Source organism: Gallus gallus, chromosome 4 (assembly GCF_016699485.2).
Source record: "Gallus gallus isolate bGalGal1 chromosome 4, bGalGal1.mat.broiler.GRCg7b, whole genome shotgun sequence".
Lineage (NCBI taxonomy): Eukaryota > Metazoa > Chordata > Aves > Galliformes > Phasianidae > Gallus > Gallus gallus.
In genome coordinates, this window is record NC_052535.1 from 90,722,778 (window position 1) to 90,747,251 (window position 24,474).

General features: G+C 59.2%; 4 protein-coding genes across 8 annotated transcripts in view; 2 read left to right on the plus strand and 2 right to left on the minus strand.

Moving 5' to 3' along the window:
• LOC429518 (dedicator of cytokinesis protein 2-like) overlaps window positions 1–2,302 on the plus strand; it is a 52,762-nt gene extending 50,460 nt beyond the window's left edge. The window contains 8 exon segments of the mRNA XM_015301282.4: window positions 165–341; window positions 460–543; window positions 640–777; window positions 982–1,067; window positions 1,406–1,541; window positions 1,727–1,838; window positions 1,929–2,056; window positions 2,122–2,302. Of these exon segments, the coding sequence (XP_015156768.1) occupies window positions 165–341; window positions 460–543; window positions 640–777; window positions 982–1,067; window positions 1,406–1,541; window positions 1,727–1,838; window positions 1,929–2,056; window positions 2,122–2,211 (951 nt within the window). The 3' untranslated portion in view covers window positions 2,212–2,302.
• A 366-nt stretch (window positions 2,303–2,668) lies between these two features.
• Window positions 2,669–4,146, minus strand: LOC107056270 (BCL2/adenovirus E1B 19 kDa protein-interacting protein 3-like). Its single transcript, XM_015301298.4, has 5 exons — window positions 4,034–4,146; window positions 3,738–3,840; window positions 3,439–3,669; window positions 3,216–3,368; window positions 2,669–3,125 (listed from the first exon to the last, which is right to left on the minus strand). Exons 1-5 carry the CDS (start codon window positions 4,053–4,055, stop codon window positions 3,077–3,079), a joined length of 558 nt encoding a protein of 185 aa, XP_015156784.1. The 5' UTR covers window positions 4,056–4,146; the 3' UTR covers window positions 2,669–3,076.
• A 236-nt stretch (window positions 4,147–4,382) lies between these two features.
• Window positions 4,383–15,219, minus strand: AUP1 (ancient ubiquitous protein 1). Of its 3 annotated transcripts, none has more exons than XM_015301297.4 (12): window positions 15,111–15,219; window positions 14,789–14,926; window positions 14,228–14,378; window positions 13,035–13,222; window positions 12,875–12,947; window positions 10,060–10,133; window positions 9,096–9,162; window positions 8,419–8,524; window positions 7,938–8,093; window positions 7,598–7,758; window positions 7,311–7,399; window positions 4,383–4,515 (listed from the first exon to the last, which is right to left on the minus strand). In XM_015301297.4, exons 1-12 carry the CDS (start codon window positions 15,158–15,160, stop codon window positions 4,467–4,469), a joined length of 1,302 nt encoding a protein of 433 aa, XP_015156783.2. In that variant the 5' UTR covers window positions 15,161–15,219; the 3' UTR covers window positions 4,383–4,466. The 3 variants fall into 3 exon arrangements, with proteins under 3 accessions (XP_015156783.2, XP_025006215.2, XP_025006214.2); XM_025150447.3 differs by having other exon boundaries at window positions 4,501–7,238; XM_025150446.3 differs by lacking the exon at window positions 9,096–9,162 and having other exon boundaries at window positions 4,501–7,238; window positions 10,065–10,133.
• Window positions 15,220–15,261: 42 nt separating this feature from the next.
• HTRA2 (HtrA serine peptidase 2) lies at window positions 15,262–22,823 on the plus strand. Of its 3 annotated transcripts, XM_423666.8 has the most exons (8): window positions 15,262–15,828; window positions 16,653–16,857; window positions 16,927–17,121; window positions 17,354–17,386; window positions 17,685–17,793; window positions 18,343–18,412; window positions 21,999–22,094; window positions 22,407–22,823. In XM_423666.8, the coding sequence occupies exons 1-8, from the start codon at window positions 15,488–15,490 to the stop codon at window positions 22,570–22,572; spliced, it is 1,215 nt and encodes a 404-aa protein (XP_423666.5). In that variant the 5' UTR covers window positions 15,262–15,487; the 3' UTR covers window positions 22,573–22,823. The 3 variants fall into 3 exon arrangements, with proteins under 3 accessions (XP_423666.5, XP_015156780.2, XP_015156781.2); XM_015301294.4 differs by having other exon boundaries at window positions 16,653–17,121; XM_015301295.4 differs by lacking the exon at window positions 17,354–17,386.
• Window positions 22,824–24,474: the final 1,651 nt, after the last annotated feature.

Here is a 24,474-nt window from a genome sequence, read left to right on the forward strand (position 1 = left end):
CATCCCCATGGGCCTCAACTCAGCTCCATGCAGATGTCCCATGGGTTCGAGGGGCTCATGGATGTCCTGGGCGCCCGGGGATGGGGAGAAATCACCCACTGGCCCCAGGCAGAACAGACAGTGCTTTTTGCCAAGCAGCTGCTGACCTCCCTCCCCTGGCACAGACCGTCATCTCCCCCCTGGAGAACGCCATAGAGACCATGATGAAAACAAATGAGAAGATTCTGAGCGAGATCAACCGGCACCAGAACGACCCCAGCCTGCCCATCAACCCACTCTCCATGCTGCTCAATGGCATCGTGGACCCTGCCGTCATGGGTGGCTTTGCCAAGTATGAGACGGTGAGGATGTGATGCACCAGGGCTGGGACTCTCAGCATGGGGAGCAGACTGTGGGGCACCAACTCCTTTCCCTGCCTGATCCATGCCAGCCATCAGGGCACTGAGCCGCTCGCTGCAGGCTTTCTTCCAGGAGCCGTACCTGGAGGAGCACCCCGAGGACCAGGGCAACATCGAGAGGCTGAAGGACCTGATTGCCTGGCAGGTACTGCCCACAGCGTCCCCCTGCAGCCCTGTGGGGAGCCCCGTGACCCCCGCAGCCCATGTGGAGCCCAGACAGCCCCTTCCCCCCCTCCTGTAGATCCCACTGCTGTCAGAGGGAGTCCGGATCCACGGACAGAAGGTGACGGAGGATCTGCGGCCCTTCCATGAGCGCATGGAGCAGTGCTTTGTGCAGCTGCGGGCCAAGGTGGAGAGCCAGTATGGGGTGCGGGAGATGGTGAGTGCTGGGCGGTGAGCACGGCAGGGCAGTGTGCAGGGGAGAGTTCAGGGTCCCTGCACGGCCCTGCTGTGGGGTGGTGGCACGTGGCCAGGACAGGCAGGGAGGGCATTGCTGACTAAGAAGGGAGCTGGGGGGGGGGGGGGGGGGGGAGACACTCAATGCCTTCACCTCTCCTGGCTCCTTCTCCCCCTGTGCTCCCAGATCTCCTTCGAGGACCGGCGGAGTGGACGACCTCGATCTGTGACCTGGGGACCAGACTGGGAGCGGCTGAGCCACGCCAGAGACAGGCGAGTGCAGCGGGGGAGGCATCACCTCATCCCCACACCCTGGAGCCACTCCTTCCCCGGTGCCCCGTGCATTTCCCTCCCTGCCCCATTCCGCTGCCCTCAGTTTCCCCGTCCCGTGTTTTGCACCAAGCCCCATCTCTGCGTCCATTCCGCCATCCACCACGGCGGCCCCGTCCAGTGGGAGGACACGGAGCGGACACCCACGTGCAGCCCCGGCACTGCTGTCACCTGAACCACTCAGCCGTTCCGGGGGGACCCGCTGAGCTTTGCCGTGCGCTCTGCCCGGTACGCGGCACAGCTCTGCTCCCCGCCCCTCACCAGTCGCAGTTGCTCTGCAGCACGGAGGCAGCCCCGATCCCGAAGCCCACCCCACGGAACGCCGAGGCCGAGCGCAGGGAGAACCGCTCCAGCACGTTCTTCTCGTACCGCCGGCCGGAGCCGCGCCAGTCCGCCTCGGAGCTGCCGGAGCCAAAGGTGATGCGGCGATGCCGCCCGGCACGGCGCTCTGCTCGCGGCCGCCGGCTGACGGCGAAGAGCGGCGCTGGGGCTCGGGGGGCACAAAGGCCGGAGCTGGAGAGCATCGCGACCCGCGTCGCTTCTGGGGCCGGCAGCGGCACGGCTGAGCCGCCCCGGGAGCTGACGCCTTTTCCCTGCCCCAGGACGACAGGCGGAGACACTCCCGCAGCGTGAGTGAGAGCGGCCCGGGCAGCCCCGACGGGAAGCAGCCGCCCCCGAGCCGCGATTCGGCGGGCGCTCAGCCCGGCCCCGCAGGTACCGCAGCCCCCGAGCCCCGCACCCCCCGCACCTCCCAGCACCGCGCGGGATGCGCCCGACCCGACACGACCCGACCCCTCCGCGCAGCGCTGTCCCCCACCGGGTTCTGCGGCCGCGTGAAGAGCGCCAGCAAAGCCCCACCGCTGCCGCGCCGGATCAGCCCCGCGGTGTACGAGACCTTCCTGGAGGGCAGCGATGCTGCCAACGGGGGAAAGGTACCGCCCGGCCCCACTGCCCCGCCCGCGTAGCCGTCCGTCCGTGACCGTCCGTCTGTCTGCAGGCACTGCCGTCGCTCGCGGATGGGAGCAAAGGGCTGAAGTCGCCGCCGCCGCCGCCGCCCCCGAAGTCCAAACGGCTGTCCCAGCTCTGAACCCACGGACCGGGGGGAGCGGCGGGACCGCAGCTCGAGTGGCTCCCGGCAAACCCCCCCCGCCGCTCCTGCACGGCCCCGGACCCCCGAGCGCTCCGGGGCACCGCCGTCCCGCGAGCGCCAGCCGTCACTCCCCGCTGCCCCCCGCTCTGCAGCGCTCCGCATCGCAGCCCCCCGCCCGCCCAGCGCTGCGGCCACCCGTCACCCGGGACCGTCACCCTCACCGCCGGCGCAGCGAGACCGGTTCGTGCCCGCCCCGAGCCCTTTCCCCGCTCCTGCTCCCCCCGGTGCCCCCATCCCACGGCCGCCCCCGGCCCGAGCCCCGCACGGGACCCGTCCGGGCTGTGAGCGCAGCCGGGCAGCGCCGCGCGTTGTGCGGTGTCCGCTCCCGCAGCTCTCCGGCTTCCCAGCCGCCCCGCGCCGCGCCGCGACCAATAAAGGAGCCCCGCAACGGCCGTCCGTGCGGCGGGGTCGGTCGGTTCGACGCTCAGCGCTCGCCCCGGGCCGGGCGGCGGGCACAGCTCCGCACTGCGGGTCCCGGCGGGCACTGCTGGCGCTGACCGCACGCGGCTCCGCTCTTTATTTCCACGCGGCCCCGCGGGCTCAGGGCCGTCCGTACAGTCCGCCGCGATAACGGGAGGAGTCCGGACCCGCGCCCGGGACGAGGGTGAAGGGGGGGGGGGGGGGGGCGGGCGGAGCGGGGGCTGCCCGCAGCGGTGGGCTCCGGTGGGGCGAAGAAGGGACGGAGGGGCAGACGGCGCTGCGTGCCACAGCCGCGGGGTCCGCGGACAGACGGCCGCGCTGAGCACCGCGCTGCACCCCCCCGCAGAGCGGAACGGAGGCCGCTCCCCGCCGGGCCCGGCGCTCACAGCGGGTTTGCCGAGGAGGCCGCCAGCCGCTTCCCGATGTAGATCCTGGAGGGGAGAGAGGCGGCGTCGGAGCGCCCGGGGGGAGCCCGGTACGAACGCCGGGCACGGAGGCCCGCGGGGGCGCAGCCAACTCACCCCAGGCCCAGGGTCAGCACGTGGCTGAGCAGCAGCGAGGGGATGACGAGCAGCAGCAGCTCGGAGCTGAACGGCCCCTTCTTCCTCAGCACCGCGCCGTCCCGCAGCGCCCACCGCACCGGAGGGGGGGGACACGCGAAGGGGAGGTGGTCCCTGCGGGGATCAGGGTTAGGGCTGGGGGTGGGGCCGGCGGGGGGGGCGAAGGCGGGGCGGGGCGGCTCACTTCGCGCGGCGCGGCTCCGCGCAGCTCCGGCTGAGCGCTGCGGGCGGACGGCGCTCGGTCCGCTCGGCGTCCTGCGGGGCGTCTCGCGGCGCGGGGGGCTCCACGCGGGACTTCGGCGCTCCTTCCCGGCCCGGCGGGGTCTGCGGGCGGCCCGGGGCGGGGCGGAGCCTCTCGCTCACCTTTGCGGCGTCTTCCTCGTCCCGGGCCGGGGGGCCGCGCGCCGGCAGCGCCCTGACAACACAGCCCCGAGTCGGCGCACCGCACGGCAGGGCGCGGTGCGGGGACGCTGCGGGACTCACCCGTCGGCGCCGTCCGGCTCCAGCTGCGCCTCCAGCAGCATCCGCTCCACGTCGGCGTGGCACGAGAAGGGCGCGGGGTCGCAGCGCAGCTCCACCCAGGAGCCTGGGGGCGGCCGTCAGCCCCGCACCGCCCGGGGACGCGGCGCACCCCCCGCCCGGGAGCGCCGCCGGACACCGCAGACAGCCCCTCCACCCCCGCGGCTCCCGGCGCCCCCCGGCCCCCGCCGCGCACCGAACTCCCCCCCCCCCCCCCCCCCCCATCCCCCGGTCCCCTCCGCCCCCCCCGCCCCGCACACCGTCGTCGCCGCCGCCCGCCATGGCCCCGCGCTTCCCGCCGCTCTCAGCCCCCGCCCGGCAGCGCGGCTCCTCCAGTCACGTGACGGCCGCGAGCCCCCATGTAAATAAAACCGCCGGCACCGGCGGCCCGCGCCTTAAAGGGGCACCGGCTCCTCCCGCCGGGACCGCGCGGCGACGCCCGCCGCCCCCGCCCCTCGGCAGACGCGGGCGGCGCTCGGTGCTCGCGTCGCCCCTTTAAGCGGCGCCTACGTGCGGGCGGCGGGCGGGCGGCGGCCGCGGCGCGTGCAGAGCCGCACGGAGCAGCGCAGACCCGCCCCGCCTCCCCCCCCCCCCCCCCGGACACCGCCGTTTGCTTCCAGCGCCGTTTATTGTCGCTCCCGGCCGCGCCGCCCCAGCCCCGCAACGCCACCGGTGCCGCTCCGCTCCGGTCGCTCAGAGGCTGCCCCCGGCCCGCGCCGCGCCGTGCTTCTCGGCGAACCTCCTGCGGAGAGACGGGCAGGCGGTACCACACGGCCCAGCGCGGCACAGCGCAGAACAGCACGGCACGGCACGGCGCCGATCTGCTCCCAGCGCGGGGCGGGCAGTAAGGAAACCCCCCGCGGCCCCGGGGGAGGCTCCGCTCCGCTCCGCTCCCCTCCGACGCTGCACTGCGGAGCCCCGGACAGACGGAGCCCCGCGGGCCGAAGAGCAGCTCGGAGGGAGCGAGGCGTCCCCAGGAAGGGCCGTGCAGCCCTCGCAGCCCCTCCCGTGGCTGAACGCAGCGCTGGGCTGAGCAGCGCCGTGCCCGTGTCAAAAGGCGCCAGTGCAGGGGAGGCAAAAGGAAGAGTGGGGGAAATGGGGGTGTGGAGCCAAAGTGGCTTCAGGTTCTGGCAGCGGGCTGGGCCTGCAGGAATCCCAGATCCCAGAGGTGAAAGGCTGGAGCAGAGACAGACTCGGGCTAGAAAAGGATCAGGTCAGGGAATGCTTGAGCTGAGGGCCCCTGCCTGTGGGCCTCAATGGGGATGGAGCCACACAGCGTGGGTGAGGCTGCCCTGTGATCTCTGCACGGGAGAGGTACCCAAAGAAAGCAAACGTCCCTCCTATGCTCATTAAGGGCAAGGAGGAGGCCGAAGGAAGCACAGCACTCAGCCTCACCTCCACCTCTGCCCTGTCCTGCAGGCCACTTCCAAACACGAGGGAAGAGAAATCATCAGCAGCGGTTGGCGTGGATTCACCACAGGGAGGTCATCACTGACCAGCCCGATAGACTACAGTGCAAACACTGGCCTGGCACACGAGGGCAGCGGTGGAGATTGAGCAGCTGGGGGTCAGGAAGGGCTCTGACACTGCTGGAACATGGGCTGGGCGAGCAGTGAGGTGGATCAAACACCATCTGCTTGGCTGGGCCCAGAGCCGGCAGTCAGGGGTGGGAGAACCCCAGGGGTCAACACGGGGTGCAGCCCTGTCTGACATCTGTGTTAACAACCTGGGCAGCGGCACTGACGGCATCCTCAGGAAATCTGTAGGTGACACCAAGAGGGGGTGAGCAGTGGGTGCAGCAGCATCACACTGCCACTCAGGGACCTGACCTGACGGGCTGGAAGAGCTGCAGGAACCTCATGCAGCTCAACAAGAAGTGCAGAGCCCTGCACGAGGGAAGGAGCAGTTGCAGCACTGGGACGTGCTGGAGGCACAGCAGCTCAGCAAAACCAGACCTGCATAACGCAAAGTGCTGCCAGCTGGGGAAGGGAGGTGATTCTGCCCACTTCATTCTGCACCAGAAAGGCCATCGGGAGTGCTGGGTTCAGTTCTGGGCTCCCCACAGCAAGAGACCCTAACAGAGTCAGGGTCACACAGGCAGTGAAGGGACTGGAGCTTCTTTCCTATAAGGAAAGGCTGAGAGAGCTGGGGCTGATCACCCTGGGAAAGGGAAGGCCAAAGGGAAAGCTCATCATAGAATGGTGTGGGTTGAAAAGGCCCACAATGCTCATCCAGTTCCAACCCCCTGCTATGTGCAGTGTCACCAACCAGCAGCCCAGGCTGCCCAGAGCCACATCCAGCCTGGCCTTGAATGCCTGCAGGGATGGGGCATCCACACCTCCAAGGGCAACCTGTTCAGTGTGTCACCACCCTCTGGGTGAAAACCTTCCTCCTCATATCCAACCTAAAGCTCCCCTGTCTCAGTTTAAGACCATTCCCCCTTGTCCTATCACTAACAATCCATGTAAGTCAGCCGTTCCCCCTCCTGTCTATGCACTCCCTTCAAGTACTGTAAGTGCTGTATCAATGCCAATAAATACCTGACAGGTGGCACAACGAGGACAGAGCCAGGCTCTTCTCCTTGGTGCCCAGGGCCAGCCCTGGTGGCTCAGTGCTGCACCTGAGCTTGGCAACACATGGCTTCTCCTGCTCACTGTAAGACCCCTACACAGGGTGGGAACTCCACTCTGTGGCAGTTCTGTGCTACTTTGGACTGAACCAAAGCCTCTGTTATCTCTGATGTCTCCTAAGGAGTCAGCCAGGCTCACCTCCAGACACGCAGGCACCATGAACACATCAGTTCCAGTGGAAGCTTATTCCACTGATTAAATAGATTTTTCTCTACAGAAATAAGCCTACAACTTCTATCCATTAGTTACTATTCTCCATTTCTTTGACAGATTGAAAAGCCTGATTCCTGCACCCAGAAAAAGAATCACACCCAGCGAGCCATCTCATTTACTGTAAATTTAACAGACTTCACTTCCTCTCCTATTATTTTGTGGCTCCTCTCCAAATTCATCCTGAATTTACAGCATCTTTTCTAAAAAAAATAACGAAAAAAGCACTGCATGCCAGAGCTGGACACTCATTCCAATGTTTGCATCATCCAAACTGCACAGAGGTCAAACTCACTCCCTGCTCCCTGTTAGCACTGCCCAGTTTCACTGAGGAAGATTAATGGCAGCATCCCTCTGCCAAACAGCAAAGTCTCTCTTCTGAAACGAGCGTTCCACAGCACCAATACTTATTTCAAAGACATCTATAGGCTCACAATGACTTCTATCAGTCAAATCTGTTACACCGAAGAACAAAACCATTCTCTTCTGCTGAGCTCTATCCCTCAGAAATTGTAGTTCTGGCAAATAGCTTCTATCCCACTCAGTCCCCACAAACAGAAACCCGGCGACAGCTCAAGGCAAACAGTGATTTCCAAGATGATAACAGGCAGCATGCTTGGGAGAGCTGAAGCAGAACAGCATGAGCAATGTGTGGGGCAGACCCCGCTGGGGATGGGGGCAGGTGGGCTGCACTCACCTCCTGGCATAGTCGTACAGCGCGCGCTTCCTCTCCTGCAGGGACAGGTGCCGTTCCATGGGGGACTTTGCAAACTGCTTTGTAGCTGGCTAGAACAGAAAGCACAAAGTCAGCTGGAAACAGCCAAAGCCAGGAAACCTCCTTACTGGCCTCTAAGCATCCAGCATGCCCATTTAATCTCCAGGTTAAAATGCTCGATTCCCCGACGTGGCTAGTCCCAAACACAGGCCATCATGCTCCATCTGTGAGCCGTCAGTGCAGGGGAGACACTAAAACTCTCAAAGTACCTTGGAAGAAGGCAAAGCCACGGAGCCCTGGATGCCAGAAGCTGATGCAGCCCAGGAGGTAGATGGAGCAGGCAGGTCAGTACCAGCCTCACTTTCAGGGAAGAAGGGCACTCTCCCCTCCAGCAAGTTGGCAATAGTGGTATCCACACAGTTTGTCTGGGCTGTAGGAACACAGAGGATGTGTTAAGAGAAGGAGCTGCCACAGCAGGGAAACTCATTTCCTTTCTACCGTTGTGCTTCACAGTGCAGCAGGGACGAGGGTTTTTGCTTTCAGGTGTCACCGTGACTTGGCACAGAGGGTGATCCTGTGTCCCTGCTAATACCCAAGGCTTAAGCTTACCCAGGTCTGTCCTGATGACCTCCAGAGGCACATGAGGCAGAACCTCCTTGACCTGCTGAGCCATCGTTGTGAACCGCGTATCCTCAGGAGCAAAGGACCCAATACCAGACAGGCTGGAAGGCATCCTAAGCCTGGCTGCCAGGGGCTGGCTTGAGGCTGTAGGAAAAGAAACAGGGGGCACAAGAGGGTGGCCTAAAGGTACACAGCCTTAACAAGTTGCACCAGCCTCACTTTCTCATGTCCAAATGGGAACATTAAGGAATCAGGACCTCCTGCACACCACCATCACGTCCGTGCTGAGGAGTGGTGATCCACTCCCTTCCAGCAAGCTACATCTGCAGCACAGAGCATGCAGGCACTCCTCATCCCTAGGAGGATGTCTCACATCTTCTTCCCTTCCTCCACACTGAGAAACCAAGAGCAGACTGAAGTATCCCCAAAGGCAGAGCCTAAGTTGCCATTCCATACTCGGGATGCCTACCTGGGGCAAAGGGAAGATGTGATGTATGTCTCAGCCTCTTCATGTGTTCAGCTTTATCTGCTGCAGTGAGCCGTGTGGATACCACACCCAGCTCCATGGCCAAGAGCTGCAGAAACGTGGAGAAGACACACAGCACACATGACCCGGGCATTCCCATCTTGCAGGGAGCGTATCAGATGTACAATGCCTGTTTGGAGCCACACTGAGGGGAAGAGGACTGGGAACTGACTTCTCCAAGGCCTCAGTGATGCATCTCAGTGTTGCACGAAGCACACAAAGGACCAGGAGTGTGCAGTACCATCCTGGCAAAACAGGCTGACACAGATACCAGATCTTTGGTACAGGATCTGTGAAGTACCCAGCAAGAATGGGAAGGTGGAAAAACAATCACTGTTTATTTAATTGGTGGTATTATGAAAGGGGAGTTTTAGCATACAGATTTGAGCTAGATGGGGAGAGCCTTGGTTAATGGCAGACAGGATCAAAAAGTGTGTGGCAAATAGGCCATGGAAAAATGGAATAGTTATAAGGGGCAATGAATACAGGCCAGAGTTCCCGTAACACAAATTTGCCCAACCAGAAATGGCTTTTGCAGCTCTGCTTACACCCCGCTCTCCTCTGTGACCATCCCAAATTGCAGTTGTCCTACACATCCCTCTCCCACGTTACCCTCCTACCTCCTGAACACGGAGCGCAAAATCCTCACTCAGCTCTTCAGCTCGTCTGGGGACAGACGGCATCCACCTGAATGGGGACAACAGCACTGGGCTGACTGCTTCCCGGGCTGCTGGAGGAGCCAGCCCCATCTGGGATCAACAGTGCAATGGTGCTACCCCACCTCAGCTCTCCCTGCTCACCCCACATCTCTTCCCGCAGGATGAGTGTCAAACCTTACCCCTAACATGCAAAGTTAAGGGAAAGGTATGACTCAGGTGACAAAACTGGCTCACCTAATCTTTTTAACACCCAAGCATAATAAAGTACCTCCTAATGAAGCTCCCTGAGAGACTCCAAATAAAGAAACGCTGCCATTTATGTGGGAGTACAAAATAGAGCAGCAAGACACGAGCCAGATGCAGCTGGAGGAAGCTGCAGCACGGACACCTCTCTTTACTGAAATACCCCAACCCCTAAAGGCACACTGGAAAGAATTTATCGCCAAGCCCCTCTTGCCTGCCTCTGGACCTTTATTATACCATACCTACCCAGCCAACCTGGGCTCACTTGGGTCTCAGATTTCTGAACCCCCTCTGCAATTCACGAGGGACTGCAGGGAAGAGAATGATGCCAGAGGACTGAGCTGCCTGCACAGCATCACTCGTGGGACCTGCGCAATCCTCAAGTGAATTACAACAGAGGAGGTAGCCTCAAAAATACACTCATCAAACTTCAGGTGAAAGCCCTGAAAAACTCCTCTCCTTCACTCACAGCAGGAACCAAAAGCCCCCTCCAGTTCTGAAGCTGGCTGAGAGGAGCACGGATCAACAGTGCTGAACAAAGCCATGCTACGGTACCACAACGAGGGTGCACAATTAGCGCATGCCAGAAGATCTCTTACTTCAATGGTGAAAATGTCAGGCTTTCTGCCCACCCCAAACCCTCACCCAAACAAAATAGAGAGAGAGAGAGAGAAGGTAGTACCTTACTTGATAAACTGTGAAGGGAACAAAGAAGGTCCAGAACAGCTCTGTAATCCAGGAGGAGTCAGCTACACTCTGGGGAGGAGAGCACAATGAGGTTACAGCCCACACAACACAAGCCATTCAGGTCTCTCTGGGGAAAACAGGCTGGCAGAACAGAGCTAAGGGCTGGCAGTGAGTAACAGATATGCAGCAGAGATGCAGAGGAGTGGGCAAGAGAGGAGATTCACCTTAATTCATCCTCATCCTGCAGAGCAAGAGAGTCAAATTTTCCACTGCTCCAAGCTGTCTTTTCCTCTCACCAGGACAGCAAGATTTTCTCTCAACATCTCCACATTCTCTTACAGAGAATGCCTTTAGAAAGGACTGAAAATGCTCTGAGACCTATTAAAGCTCCTTTGGAATCACGACGGGAATCATATGCGGATGGGAACAGCCTGCGTAACGACTCAGCTCCCATAAGCTGTACTTACACCCTATGAAGCTTTAAAGAACTCTTCCTGTTGAAGAGAAATCATTAAAGGTGAGCCATGATTTATTACTGCCTTCCTATTTCTAAAAATCTATGAATAATCTTTGCCCTAAGGACTGCAACGCCTCCCAAAAGAGAACAGCTGAAGAGTGGAACAGCTGCATGGAGCTGGTGGGCTCTCCATCCTTCTCAGCAGGACACAGCTCAGCCAAAGCCAGGAGCTATTCTGACTGTGGTCAGGCAGCTGAACTGAAGGCCTCCAGAGAATCCTTCCCTCCTGCACTTTCTAACGATTCTAACCAATTTTCTATTGAATAAATAAAGTTGGTTTCTTTTATCCTGCAGGTGATAAAGCTTTCCACAAGCTGGTGGGAACGCCATTTCAACATCTACAGCTAGTAATGTAGTGCCCTCAGCTTCTTTTACATGTGACTTTATCCTCAACCAAAGCCTTCCACGTGGTTTATTCAGGATCATGAAGGGCAACATAAAGAAGCCTCATCTCCTGATAAACAGAGCTGAGACCTAAGAAAACCAGGATCAAATGCCTTACAGTGATTCCAACACTCAGCCTTCATGGTTACCCCACTGCATGTCACAAACCAACACCTTCCCTTCGAGGTTCCAGCTAACTGCAGCTAGAGCAAATTCCTTCTAAAACCCAGACCTGGTGGTGCTCAGCCTGGCATCGTACACACGTCAGGTGAGCAGCAACGTAAGCTTTCTGTAAAGCACTGATTGAAACATCCACAGCATTCCATCTCCTGACCCAGGAAGTTTTTGATGATTTAAAATGAAATAAGAAATTCTACAATTCATTTACAGAAATTCCTGCTCAGCTTCTGAAGGTAAAAATCTGAGACAAGAAGCGATTACAACCATCATTTTCAAACAAGGCAGCAGTTATATGCATGCCATTCTCCCTGATGCTCATGAAGGAGAAATCCAAAGCCTTCCTCACAACTTGTCACATAGCACAGAATTTCCGAGAGGAAGCCAACCCATAACAAGGTCACTGACTCATCCTGAGCACTACAGAACAAGACAGCTCTCCGACCTCACTGGAGGCCTCATTCAAAAACTTGAAGTATCCTAACTGTCAGAAATCTTCACCCCAACCCAACACTAAGCTCGTGTATTACCAAAATCCAGGCTCAGCACCTGCTAAGACTGCTGTGCGCTTTGTCAAAAAGAAAAAAAAATAAGAAGTTTCTCCACTTTTAAGCCACTTCTCCACTGTACAAGCAGCTATCCACAGCCATGTCTCTGCCTTGTCCCTGATAAGCTGGTTAAACTGAGCACCTTTAAATCCTGCTCTCTGGATCCTGCATCATGCTCACAGCCTCCCTGAGCTCTCTCTACTGCTGCCCCACTTTCTCAGCTGCTGGGCTACCAGAGCTTCACACCATAATTTAGAAGTAGCTGTCACCATTGCACACGTGCAGCCAGCACTGTGTTCCTTGCTCTGTCAGACAGCCCTCTTGTTAGGCACCCACAAACCACATTAGATTTGCAGGTATCAGCACGGTCACATCAGTATTCCAGCTCGTTCCTTATTCACTAACTCCAAGGACCTCAATATTGTGGCCTTCAACATAGATAAAAGCAGTAAATACCAAGTGGTGAAGAACTCATTCCTAATAGAACCTCACTTGAAAAATATCTGTGTGGGCAGTAATGTTTTATGGCCTGTCTGTAAGTGGCTTTAAACCTACACAGTGCATCCTACCCCCTTAAACAGATGGAAAAAAACATCTAAAATGCCTGGCAGAAATAAAAACATCTTCTAACCACGTAGATCTATTAACCACATCATGAGAAAAGAAAACCTCACTCTGCAAATAAAGTGAGAGCAGTTTGACTGCTATCTGCTCAGTAGCACCAGCACTCCAACTGTGAACTTTGCCACTTTTCTGAAGCTGATGTTGCATCACGTTACACATCAGGATCTGGGAGACGTGAGGCCAAGAACCTCGTCCAGAGAGCATTGCATAACTTCTGGTGTGCCACCCAAGCCCCAGGGGGGCTGCAGGGATTCTTTCAAAACACCTTAAAAAAGGGAACTCATAAAGAGGGCATGAGATGCTGATGCTACAGGCATGGAAGCCAGACTAAGGATATCCACTAATACCGAGCGCAAGGAAAAGAACGCTGATTTAGCCAAAGGTCTCTGAGAAAGGCAGTTGGAAAGCCAACTGCAAGCACACAGAAACTCATCCTCAGGATGACAGGAACAAGGCCAGGCTGCTCTACCCACAGGTTTCAAAGCAGAAGCAAAATTACTGACACAACAGAGACCCTCTGGCAGTGTTCAGAACTCTTCCTTGCCCTTCATGATACTCACCACAGCGATCAAAGGCCTCTGAACCTGTAGGGCAACCGGCTGCACCACATCCAAGATGGAGAACGGCCAGGAGCTGAAAAGGAGGAGTACAGCTGTCAGCAGCTTCCAAAGCTGGGCAAACCCCGAGGACAGCCGGCTCAGCAGTACCCGCTTCCAGCACCTGAAGCGGAGCAGGCCGGCCCGGCCATTGGTGGCAGCTTCCTCTGGGAAGAGCAGCAGCGGTGGGTTTCCTCTGTGAGACGAATATGCCTTCAAGGAATCGACCAGCTCAGCTCGGCTCCCTGTCACTCCCAGCTCCATGAAGCCCCGCGACCAGCAGATGAAGCCGGGGGCACCGTTCAGTGCAGGCTGCAAGAAAAAAAACACAGGAGAAAGGAAGAAATGCTGCTTTGTTCTCTCTTCAAGGCCTACCTTCTCAAGTGTTAATGGGAAACAAAACTTCTGCTTGCTAGCAAAAATGCCTCTGGGAGCTGAGGGAACAACCTATGTGCTAACAATGCTAGCAGCACAGAACACGCCACTTCCAGGCTTCAGTGGTGGCTGTGGCCCCAGTTCCCTGGCAATTTGACTCCTGATCCCCAATTCAGATCATATCCCAACCATCTGAGCAATGATTTCCTCTCTGCCTTGAGTGTCAGCCACGTTCCCCACAGTTTCTCTAAGAATTCCCAACACCACTTCCAAGAGTTGGCTCTCCCCAGTTAAGGACCCACCCTATGGCCATTCAGGATATATTGCACCACTTAACCCCTGGGCACATTTGGCGCCCATGAGTTCAGGAACTCCACACCCAGGGAACGTTCTGAGTACAGGGAAAGTCACACAGCTGTCAGCCCGGCACAGCAGCCTGAGCACAGCATCCTGCTTGCCCTTGGTGCTGCCCACTGCTACAAACAGCACCCAGCACTGTAAAGAAACCTCACAGCCAATGCTGCTTGTGACAGAAAGATACAGATGCCCAAAGAGGCTGTGGATGCCCTATCCCTGAAGGCATTCGAGGCCAGGCTGGATGTGGCTCTGGGCAGCCTGGTCTGCTGGTTGGCAACCCTGCATATAGCAGAGGGTTGGAAGGAGATGAGCACTGTGGTCCTTTTCAACCCAGGCCATTCTATGACTCCGTGATCTTACCCACTCAGTAAAACCAGCCCTCACTGCAACCCTTACTGTTACTTCTCACCTTCAGTTTTTCATGCAAGCAACTGAACCACAGAAAAAAATTCTTCAGGCTTGCACAATCCTGGGTTAATAAATAAGAACTGAAATCGTTCAGAGCAACATCTGAACTCTGCAATAGCCGTCTGTGTGCTTGGAAAGGCCCCACAGGCCCGCTGCGCCCAGCAAGGCACCGCTCACCGTGTTGCAGGAGGTCAGCAGGCTGATGACGTTGTGATCAAAGTGCGTGACGTGGTTGGCGATGTACACCTGCACGGCGGCGTCACGCAGCCGGGGGCCGCTCTGCTGCACAAACAGTCCCAGCACAGAGCACATCACACGCACAATGAGGCTGAAGGGGGAAAAGGGCTCCCTCAGATCCTGCACTCTGAGCCACAGCTGTCTCAGAGAGCTGACAAAGCACGAGCCCGGGACTCGGTGCGGGTCAGCACAGGACATCGGTATGAGCAGGGAATGGAACGACAGACTGGGATCGCATAGGGGGCCGCAGCCGGGAGCTGCCTGCAGAGCTGCCGCCACAGCAGGAAGCGCAGGGCAGGGCGGTGCAGAGCCGCGGGGCTGACATCCAGGGCACACCGCAGGCGGCCCGCAGCGCTCCGTACGGCCACCGCCAACGGAGCCGTTCTGCGACTGCACGACCGCAGGGCGCACAACGACCCCACAGCTCCCCGGGACCCTCCGCAGCAATAGCGGCCCCTCCGTAGGGCCCGACCCACCGCAACCCGCCCGGCCCGCACGCACCGCCGCAGCGTTCCGTCGGGCAGGATGCAGCTGACCAGGAAGACGTGCACGCCGATGAAGAGCCGCAGGACGAGCAGACACAGCCCCACGGGCGCGTACAGCAGCAGCGCCAGCAGCACGAACCCGCCGGCGGGGAACCTGCGGGAGGAGAACGGCGCGGATGGACGCCGGGGGTCGGGACGGCCGCTCAGCCCTCCGCCCGGCCCGGCTCCTCCCGCCCGCTCTCGGGACGCCCCGGCCCTGCCCGCTCCGCGCCCCGCGAAGGCCGCCCGGCCGCTCCCGGCCCCTCCGAGCGGAGCGCGCCCGGCGCCGCGGCTCTCACCGGTGCGCGTCGAAGAGCCGCTCCGGGCCCGGCGCCGCGCTCCGCTCCATGCCGCGCTCCGCCCGCTCAGCGCCGCGCGCCGCCCGCCGCCATCTTCCGCCGCCCGCCCGGACCGCGCGGGGCGCCCTGGGAAGAGCGCGGCCTTCCCGGCAGGCACCGCGCCGCCGCCCTGCGCTCAGCCGCGGCTGCGGGACTGCGAGCGCGGCGTGCTCCGCCCGCACCGGCGGCGTCGGGGGACGGCGGCTCCCAGCGCGCCCCGCGCCTCCCGGCGGGCCCGAACCGACCGCGACCACAGCACCTAAAGGCACTACCGCCACTCCCGCTCCTGCAGTCACTTCCGCGCCTACAGCTCCCGGCGCGCCCCGCGGCACCGCGCTATGGCGGCACTGGCGCGGTGGGTGCGCGCTCCGCCGGGCGCGACGCGCTGGGGCCGGGCGATGTGCGTGGCCGTCGCCGCCCCCCGCCCGCCGCCGCCGCCGCCCCCTCCGCCTTCCCCCGCCCCTCCCGCCGGGCGCCGGCTGCTGGCCGCGGCTCTGGGCGCCGGGGCGGCGGCGCTGGTGCTGCTGTGGGCCCGGGAAGGCCGCCGTCCCTCGCTGCGCGCCGCCGTGCCCGTCCCGCCCGCCCCGCCGCCCGGCTCGCCCCGCGCCGCATTCAACTTCATCGCCGACGTCGTGGAGAAGACGGCGCCCGCCCTGGTCTACGTGGAGATCGTGGGCAGGTACGTCCGGCCCGCCGCAGCCCGGGGGCCGCCCCGCGCCCTCAGCTTCCCCCGGCCCTCCAGCGCGGCTCTGTGGCCGTCGTTGCGCCCGGGGCTTCCAGCAGCCCGGCGGTGCCGCAGCGCTGCCGCTCAGCCTGCATTACGGTCGGCCTGAATGTCACCCACGTGGGCACAGCGGGGCACGGCTGGGAGCCCTAAGGTTATAACGGGCGGTACCCGGATACTGTGTGCCTGGAAGTGCTTTCCTGCAGTGTTTGCCCCAGGACGTTCCCAAAGGCAGGGTGAAACTGGCCGGCACTTTGGTCTCGATGTCCTTACAGGTCGGTTTAATGCCTCTTTTGGCAGCTGGGAGCCACCCTGAGCCGTTCGGACTTTTTAAAGGCCATTGGTGGGCTCACAGGGACATCAGCTCGCCCCCTTTGGTCCCCACAGCAAAGCTCTGTATGTTTGGGTTACATCCTTCCATTGGTCTGTGCTTGTCTTTCCTGAAGACTGCAGCATCCGTTGCAGCTCTCTGTTAGTGTGTGCTTCCCAGGGCACCTCTGTAGTCCTCATGGGGTGACACTTTTGCCATTGCCCATGGATTCCTCCTGCTTGCTGCCGCATTGTGTGCACAGTTGTGCAGGCTCTTGAGGTGAACACCATCACGGGGCTGTGAAGGAGCTCCCGCGTCCTGCTGTCACCCGGGCATGTCCTCACAGTCGCCCGCTGCTGTCCGGCCCACCGGGCTGAACCATGCAGCTGCCCGCTGCCCTGGCCTCCCTCATCCCCGCCGGTCCCCTCCGGGTCTCCACGCCCTCCTGTGACCTTTGCCCACCTTGCAGGCACCCGTTCTCAGGCCGCGAGGTGCCCATCTCCAACGGCTCGGGGTTCCTGGTGTCTCCTGATGGGCTCATTGTGACCAACGCGCACGTGGTGGCAAACCGGCGGCGCGTGCGGGTGAAGCTGGCCAGCGGGGAGCAGTACGACGCCGTGGTGCAGGACGTGGACCAGGTCGCAGACATCGCCACCATCAGGATCAAGCCTAAGGTGCGTGCTGCTGCGCGGGAGGGCTCCCTTCCTCGCCTGCCTTCTGCTTACACAGTTCCTCTCTTCCAGCACCCGCTGCCCACGCTGCCCCTCGGGCGCTCCTCTGAGGTGCGGCAGGGAGAGTTCGTGGTGGCCATGGGCAGCCCCTTTGCCTTGCAGAACACCATCACCTCTGGCATCGTCAGCTCGGCGCAGCGCGGCAGCCGGGAGCTGGGCCTGGCTGCCTCTGACATGGAGTACATCCAGACAGACGCCGCTATCGATGTAAGGGCGCTCGGTGGGCTGACGCCTCGTCCCGCCGCTGCTCTGGGGAAGGGCTCTGGGTGCTGTGAGCTCTGGGGAAGCTGGGCACAGCAGGCTGGGAGAAGGGTGTTTCTGGTTGGTGATCTGGTGTTTCTCAGCCCGAGTCCTGTTCTCTGGGCTCTGCCTCCTTGCTGTGGGTCAGTGTTTGAGGTTTGCTTTCATGGCCTCATTGCTGCTCTCTCTGCTGTTTCAGTTTGGGAACTCTGGTGGTCCCCTCGTCAACTTGGTAAGTTCTCCTGCCTGCATCCCAGTGGGCCTTTTCTCCTGGGGCTGAGTGCCCTCAGTGGGAGCACTGTGCAGGCATCCTCAGCTGTCAGGAGGAAAGGGGGAACTGTGTGCTCTGGGCATATTGAAGGGTGGGATCGAGGAATTGGCATGGGGTGAGAGCTCTGCTTGGTGGGACTCGTCCCTGCCCAGCCTCAGCAGGGTCAGACTGCCTTGGAGGGGATGGCTGCGCAGGCTTTAGGTTTTGCACAGTTCCATAAAAGCACAGGTTGCAGAACACACTGCCCTTTTCCATGCAGGATGGCGAAGTGATTGGGGTGAACACCATGAAGGTGACGTCAGGCATCTCCTTTGCCATCCCCTCAGACCGACTGCGAAAGTTCCTGCAGAAGGAGGAAGAGCGCAAAAGTGAGTTGGATGCCTCTCTGTTCAGGTGTTGGGGAAGGAGGCCAGAAGGAGGGTGATGAAAGAGGGAAGAAGCTGTGGGCATAGCTGAGCTCCCTGCACTTCTTTAGAGAGGTGGGCAAACATAGCAAGAGGAAGAACCTTTGGTGAATAGGAAGATTCTCCCACTGGGCATGAAGCCATGAGCCCCTTTGCCATGGGAAATCCATATGCCCGTCTGCCACAGATAAAGACTTTCAGACTTTCCAAGAACTCTGCCTTGTTTTTGCTCCTTTGTGTTTGTGATAATTTGCTTAATGCAGATTCTTGCTGTCTGGTTCTCACGTTGACAGCATGGAATGACGTTCTCAAGCAAAACAGCAATATCTTAAACCAAGAAAAGGCCTATGAAACCTATAAAGCCAGCAAATGAAACTGAAATTTTCTGTAGGTAGGGACTCAGAATCACTGCCTGGAGGAGTGTTGGCTTTGTGATTTGTTGGCTCAGCCCTGTGCTTTTCTGAGCATGCGTCTGTTTTCAGCATTGTTGTTAGAGGTCCTTTCTGCCCACAGGCTCCTGGTTTGGCAACGCGGAGACGAAGCGCCGTTACATCGGGGTGATGATGCTGACTCTCACACCCAGGTATGTGCTCTGAGGTCCTGTCTTGTTGGGAGTTTTTGAGAGGATTGCCTTCACAAGATTGAGTATTCACATCCAAAAATCTCTTTGCTGATTTTGCATTCAGACCCTTCAGTTGTGTCTGGGGTAAGTCAGAAGCTTGCAAATTTCTGTGTTTGTGGCAGAATGTACAAGCAGATAAAAAGTCCCTAAATCTGCCACATCAGTGTCTGATTTCATTATGAGTTCCATAAAGAGGCCTTGCAACACAGCCTGAACAAAGAGCCACCAGACATGTTGTGCAGTTAACAGATATATGTTGTGCCAACTTAAAGTTTTGGTGTAAAATCTGTGTAAATGGTACTCTTTGGGAGGATTGGGCTGGCAGGTGAACTGCTGTGATGCTGAAATAGTGGCAGAATATGGAACCTTCAGAACAAGAAAGTGCACATTTGTCTGCAGGAGAGTTGGCTGCTGGGGAAGGAGGTGGGCAAGTTGCAGAGTGGGCTGTGTGGGCACACAGCACTGCTGCCTCTCAGTGCCGTGAGGCTCCTGGCTGGCAGGAGGAAGGTTGGGTGCTGCCTATGGAAAAAAATGGTGGTGCTGAGCAGGACAGCACTGGAAAATGCGAAGGAGATGACTTGCAGGCCTGAGACTCTTCACCCTCCTGTCTGTAGCCTGGGAAAAGTACTTTATTTCCTCCGTATCTGCAGAAATGCTCTGGTTAGCAAAGAGGATTGCAGCCAGACTGCTTGCTTAGGTTTTGCTGGCCTCCAAGACACACGAGCCAAACCCAGTGCCCTGGGGCAGGTGCCCTGTGTGCTGTGTTAGATGTGCCTTGCTGAGTGCTGGGCAGCCCTGGTCAGGCCTACAAAGAGCTCTGCAAGCCCTTGGACAGAATTGCCACTGCTTTACACAGTTAGCTGCCTACGGTCTCGTAGGTGCAGCAAGCACAACTTTTTGAGGAGTGGTGGACCTGCAGTCTCACCTCTGTGAGCAGCCTTCCTTTTCAAAGGTATCATGCCTGAGCAGCTCTCAAGAGATTCCTGGGGCTCAGTATGTTGCTGGGGTTGGTGGCTGCCGTGTGCCTGGCAGAAACATATTCCAGGGCTGTGATGTGCCTGGTGGCTCCTGTGTGGTTGGTTGAGTTTCTGGACTGGATGCCACGAGCAGTCCTGGCTTCTTGTTGGTACACAGACGGGAGGAGCTGCACTGCACCTCGGATTTCAGGGCAGCAGGGTGAGCTGGGAGCACTGCCAGCACCGCAGGCAGGCCCAGCAGATGGTGCTCGTGCTCACCATTGGAGCTGTCGCTGGCGCCTGCGCAGCAGACAGGGCAGCCCGCTGCATGAGGTCGTGGCGTGGAAATCGGGCAGTGGTGGAGGTTCAGGTCCACCAATACGAACAGAACTGAAGCCAGAGGCAGGCGTTCTCATCAGAAAACAGAGCCCATATAGGCATGCTATTTTTGCCCATGAAGAGTTGTTAGAGAGATTCAGACGGCTCTTTAGGGAGGAGAGGAAGAAGCTGGGAAATGTCTTCTGAAATATTAGTACAGAGTTGAGGAAGGCTTGAGATCCCACTGTCCTGCATTACAGCATGCAGTAGGTGGAGACTGAGTAAAGGGCTTTGAAAACAGAGATACCGGTTGTTGAAAATGAGTTCTACATGAAACAGATGCAGTGCTGGTGAGGACTGTTACCAGGGAAACATTAAAGCACGTGGGTTGCTTCTTCATGCTGTGTGTGATAGGACTTGCTGATGTTGTAGGATTCAAAAGAGCAAGTGACAAACCTATCAGGAACAAAACCTTACTGCTTGTCACATGCTGAGGAGCAGCAGGAGGCACAGTCTCACCTGCACAGTGTCTGCAGGTGTGCCCTAGGGCTGAGTGACCTGTGTACGGGGGCTGGCTGGGATGGAGATCATTTCTTTTGTAGTGTCTTGTATGGTATTGTGTTTTGGATTTGTGACCAAAACAGTGTTGATAACAGAATCACAGAATCACAGAGTGGTTGGGTTGGAAGGGACCTCAAGGATGATGAAGCTCCAACCCCCCCCCGCCACAGGCAGGGCCACCAACCTTCCCATTTAATACCAGCCCAGGCTGCCCAGGGCCCCATCCAACCTGGCACTGAACACCTTCAGGGATGGATGGGTCATCCACAGCCTCTCCAGGCAGCTGTTCCAGCACCTCACCACTCTCTCTGTAAAGAACTTCCCCCTGATATCCAACCTCAATCTTCCCTCCTTCAACTTAAAACCATTTCCCCATAACATAACATATCAATGTTTTAACTGTGGCTGAGAAGTGCTTACGCAGTGTCCAGGCTTTCACTGATTCTCATAGTGCTCCCCACAGGGAGTGGGCTGAGGGTGGGCATGAGGTGGGGAGGGGATGCAGTGGGGACACCTGGCCCCAGCAATTGCCCAGGCTGCACAACGTCATGCTCAGCACTAAAACTGGGGGGAAGCTTTTCCACAGTAGCTGCTCGGGAACTGGGAGGCAGTTACTGTGTTTGTACAGAGACTGTGTAAGGGCATGTATGGTTCTGTGTTAGTGAGTGAAGGGAAGAAGCAGGTCAGTCATAGTAAACGTGCAGCTCCTGTCAGCAGTAGCCCTGATAGTCCTATCAGCAGTGCCCACTGACAGGACAACGGGCAACAAACTGAAATGTGTGAGATTCCAAATGAATACAACAAACCGCTGTTCTTAACTGTGAGAGTGGTCAAACCCTGCAGCCAGTGGGGTTGTGAGTCTCTGGCCTTGGAGATACTCAGCACCAGCATGGACAGTCTTGGGCAGCCTGCTCTGGCTGGTGTGGGACCAGCTCCCTTCCAACCTCATCTGTGCTGCAATACTGTGACATCAAGAAGAGATGGCAGCTTGCAAAGCTCAGTGGAAAAAAGTACTGTGCAGTTCAGCAGGGACTTCTGCAAAGCAAGGAGCCGTAACCAGGGGGGAGCAAGGAGCTGGGTGCTGTATTTCCTGGGGTTACAGTGGATCCAAACTGGTGCAGAGGCTGTTTACATTATGCACAATTGTGAGATCCAGCTGCAGTGTTGTATCCAGTGCTGGATGTGTTGGAGAGAATCCAGAAAGGAGCAGAGAGAGGTGCAGAATTGAGAGCTAGGGCTAGAAAACCTCATCTGTGGGGATTCTGCAGGAACTGGGGTTGTTTAGTCTAGACTCCAGTAGAGAGATGTAGGTATACTTCTGCTTGACATTTCTAGCAGAAACAAAAGGACATAACTTTTCTTCTGTGACCTACCCACAGAAGAGGGAAGTGAAACTTCAGGACAGGAGGTGCAAATCTGATACTAGGAGAGCTGTCTGATGTGGGGCTGCTCAGACACGGGAAGTGCATCACCAGCAGCTGGGATCCAGCTGGCAGCAGTGCTGGTAGTTTGCAGTTCTCCCTAGCACAGCCAGGATTAGTTTTTGTCAGGAAGGTGGTGGCATTCGAGTGACCCCGGGGTTTGCAGCCGGTCACTTGTGCAGAGGCACGGGAGGAAGTTCTGCAGCATTTTCTCCAGGAGTGGTCCTGGCTGGGTGGGAGCCCTGCTCTGCTTCCCAGCTCAGTACCATGGTGCTCATTTTCACTCTGCAGCATCCTAGCTGAGCTGAAGCTGCGTGACCCCAGCTTCCCTGACGTCTCCTATGGAGTGCTAATCCACAAAGTGATCATCGGTTCCCCGGCCCATCAGTAAGTGCTGCCCTGTGCCTCGGGGTGGGAGAGCAAGTACACAGGGTGGGCTGGGTTTAGCTCTGAGGGTTTTGCTGCAGAGCAGCAGGGGTTGGGGCCTGCAGAACAGGCAGTCCGCATCAGGAGCTGACTGGTGGAACATGCTTAGGCTTGGCATCCCTTTGCACAAGCTACCTGTGGAGCTGAAGGAATGCCTGGCACAACAGCCCCAGCTTCCTGAAGTGCCTGGCTCTCCTTCCTTCCTGGAAGACGAAGCCGCAGACAAGCGTCTGCTTCACTTGCCATGAATTTCTTTCCTTCTTCTCCCCTCAGGGCAGGGCTGAAGGCAGGCGACGTCGTGCTGGAGATTAATGGCCAGGCAACGCGCCGTGCAGAGGATGTGTACGAGGCAGTGAGGACTCAGCAGAGCTTGGCCCTGTTGGTGCGGCGCAGCTATGACACGTTGCTGGTGAGCGTTGTCCCTGAGGTCACAGAGTAGTTGTGCTGCAGTGCAGACCGCTCTGTCTGCTGGCTGACTGCTCTGGCCAGGAGCCGGGGACGCAGGACTGAGGCACATCTGTGTGCCCATCGGGGAGAGACTGGGAGCTTGCGAGGGCCTGGAGGGGCCAGGCAGGGGGCACGGCACTGGGGCAGACTCAGTGTGAAACCACTCCCCTCCTTGCTCAAATAAAGCACTTTTCTAGGTGCCGTGTGGCCTCCTTTCCGTGGCACACGGTGTCCTGAGTGTGACCTGGGAGTAGCTGGGCTGTGTGAACCTGCTCCTACTGCCATTCTGCAGCTGGGAGGAGCAGTGTCTCCTTAGTGCTAGGGGAGAGGTGTCCTGTCACCTCCTCGGCACCCATACATGGGCTGTGGTCTGATTCCTTCATCCATAATGCGTGGCTCCTGGGGGCACTTCTGCAGGTGAGAGCGGCCCTGGAGCTGCGATGGGCAGGGCTTCTTGGGGAGAGCCATCCCTGCCTCCCTGTGCAGGCTGAGCTGCTCCTAGTCAGAGCTCGCTGCCCTGGCTGCCCCCAGGAGGCTTCTGGGAGTTGGCTGATGTCCTCTGGGTCGAATCACTTCCACGTGGAGCGAGCACACCAGTGCCAGTGCCAGTGTCCGCGTCTGCACTCTGAACGCAGCTCCCTGGGTCACACGGGGAGGATCTTCAGCGTCATGGCTGAGCCAACCTAGGACCTGGCAGGGGCAGCGCACGGCCGGCCAGAGGTGCAGGAGGACCTGTGAGGGCTGTGCACGCTGCACTGGCGCCGTCTGTCTCTCCCGCCCCCATCCCTCCCCCAGCTTGTCTGTCAGCGCCAGAGCACTGCGCTCCCACGCACAGAGGCATCCCTGGGGACCCGCCGGGCCCTTCCCCGCTGCCTTCCTTGCTCTCTCCCCGTCCTCTGCAGCTGGCGGCCAAGAGCTGTGCTGAGAGGGAGCAGAAGGAGCAGCTCGGGCTGTCCTTGCTTTCCTGGAAGAGCCCCGCTCCGCTCCAGCCCCAGCGCTCTGCCAGCGGCCGCGGGAGGCGGGGAGCGGGGAGCGGTGCTGCCCCGGGGCCGTGTAGCGCTTCGCTCCAGCGGCAGGAATGCGAGCAACGGCCGGGACGTGCCCGTGGAGGGGCTTTTGCCCTCCCCTGGTGTTTTTTGGAGATGAAAGAAGCGCGGTTCCTTGGGGGGCTGCGGCGGAGGGCAGCTCTGAGCGCCGCTCCCGGCATTCCCCTCCTGCCGGCCGGAGAACAGAACAGGGCTCCTTTCAGGCTGGCTCTGGCCTCGCCACTGGAATTTGTTCGCCGGCAGAGCCCGGCCGCGGGAGGGGCGGCAGCACAGGGGAAATAGCTGGGACGTTTCTCGCATAGCTGCTCCGGCTGTGCTGACCGCAGCGCTTTCCAGGGCCGCAGCCAGTCCTGCCCTGCCCGAGCTGCTTCTCCGTGCTGCTCTCTGCAGACGGGGCCAGAGGGTCTGGCTGAGGGATGAGGGCTGCGGGAACGGAGGTGGCCCCCACTTGCCTGAATCCCGTACCCCACATCTGCCCAGTCTCGCTGGCTCAGTGGGGCTTTGTTCCCCCCACGCCAGCCCCTGTGGGGTTGCTCCCAGTGGAGGCAGCGCGGAGCTGCAGTCCCTGCGCCCCGTGGGGCTGGCGGGAGGTCGCACCGCTTGGGATTCCTGCTGCATAACATCTGTGTTGCATCTGGCGCGGGGCATCCTGTGCTTCACTGTGTCGGGGTTGAGCCAGGCTGACCCCGTCTGCTCCCAGTGCTGTGGGCCTCCCACAGTCCCAAGGGCTGCTCTGGGGCATCTCTGGGCCCTGCAGCCCCTTCCTCTGCCCTGCAGAGGGGCAGCTCCTCTACCCCGTGCAAAGCAGCCCCGCTGGGCCATGCCCCCTTCACCGAACCACAGAATGG

Bases quoted from the DNA above. Each gene is read 5' to 3' on its own strand.
- LOC107056270 (XM_015301298.4), bottom strand. From the start codon at position 4,055: ATGGCGGGCGGCGGCGACGACG. The intron at 3,841-4,033 runs GTGTGCGGGGCG...GGCCGCCCCCAG, and splicing joins GGCGGGCGGCGGCGACGACG to GCTCCTGGGTGGAGCTGCGC. The intron at 3,670-3,737 runs GTGAGTCCCGCA...CTGTGTTGTCAG, and splicing joins GAGCCGGACGGCGCCGACGG to GGCGCTGCCGGCGCGCGGCC.
- AUP1 (XM_025150447.3), bottom strand. From the start codon at position 15,160: ATGGAGCGGAGCGCGGCGCCGGGCCCGGAGCGGCTCTTCGACGCGCAC. The intron at 8,094-8,418 runs GTAGGCATCCCG...CTTTTCCTACAG, and splicing joins ACATCTTCCCTTTGCCCCAG to CCTCAAGCCAGCCCCTGGCA. The intron at 7,400-7,597 runs GTACTTTGAGAG...TTTCTGTTCTAG, and splicing joins TGGCTTTGCCTTCTTCCAAG to CCAGCTACAAAGCAGTTTGC.
- HTRA2 (XM_015301294.4), top strand. From the start codon at position 15,488: ATGGCGGCACTGGCGCGGTGGGTGCGCGCTCCGCCGGGCGCGACGCGC. The intron at 15,829-16,652 runs GTACGTCCGGCC...CCCACCTTGCAG, and splicing joins TACGTGGAGATCGTGGGCAG to GCACCCGTTCTCAGGCCGCG. The intron at 22,095-22,406 runs GTAAGTGCTGCC...TTCTCCCCTCAG, and splicing joins ATCGGTTCCCCGGCCCATCA to GGCAGGGCTGAAGGCAGGCG.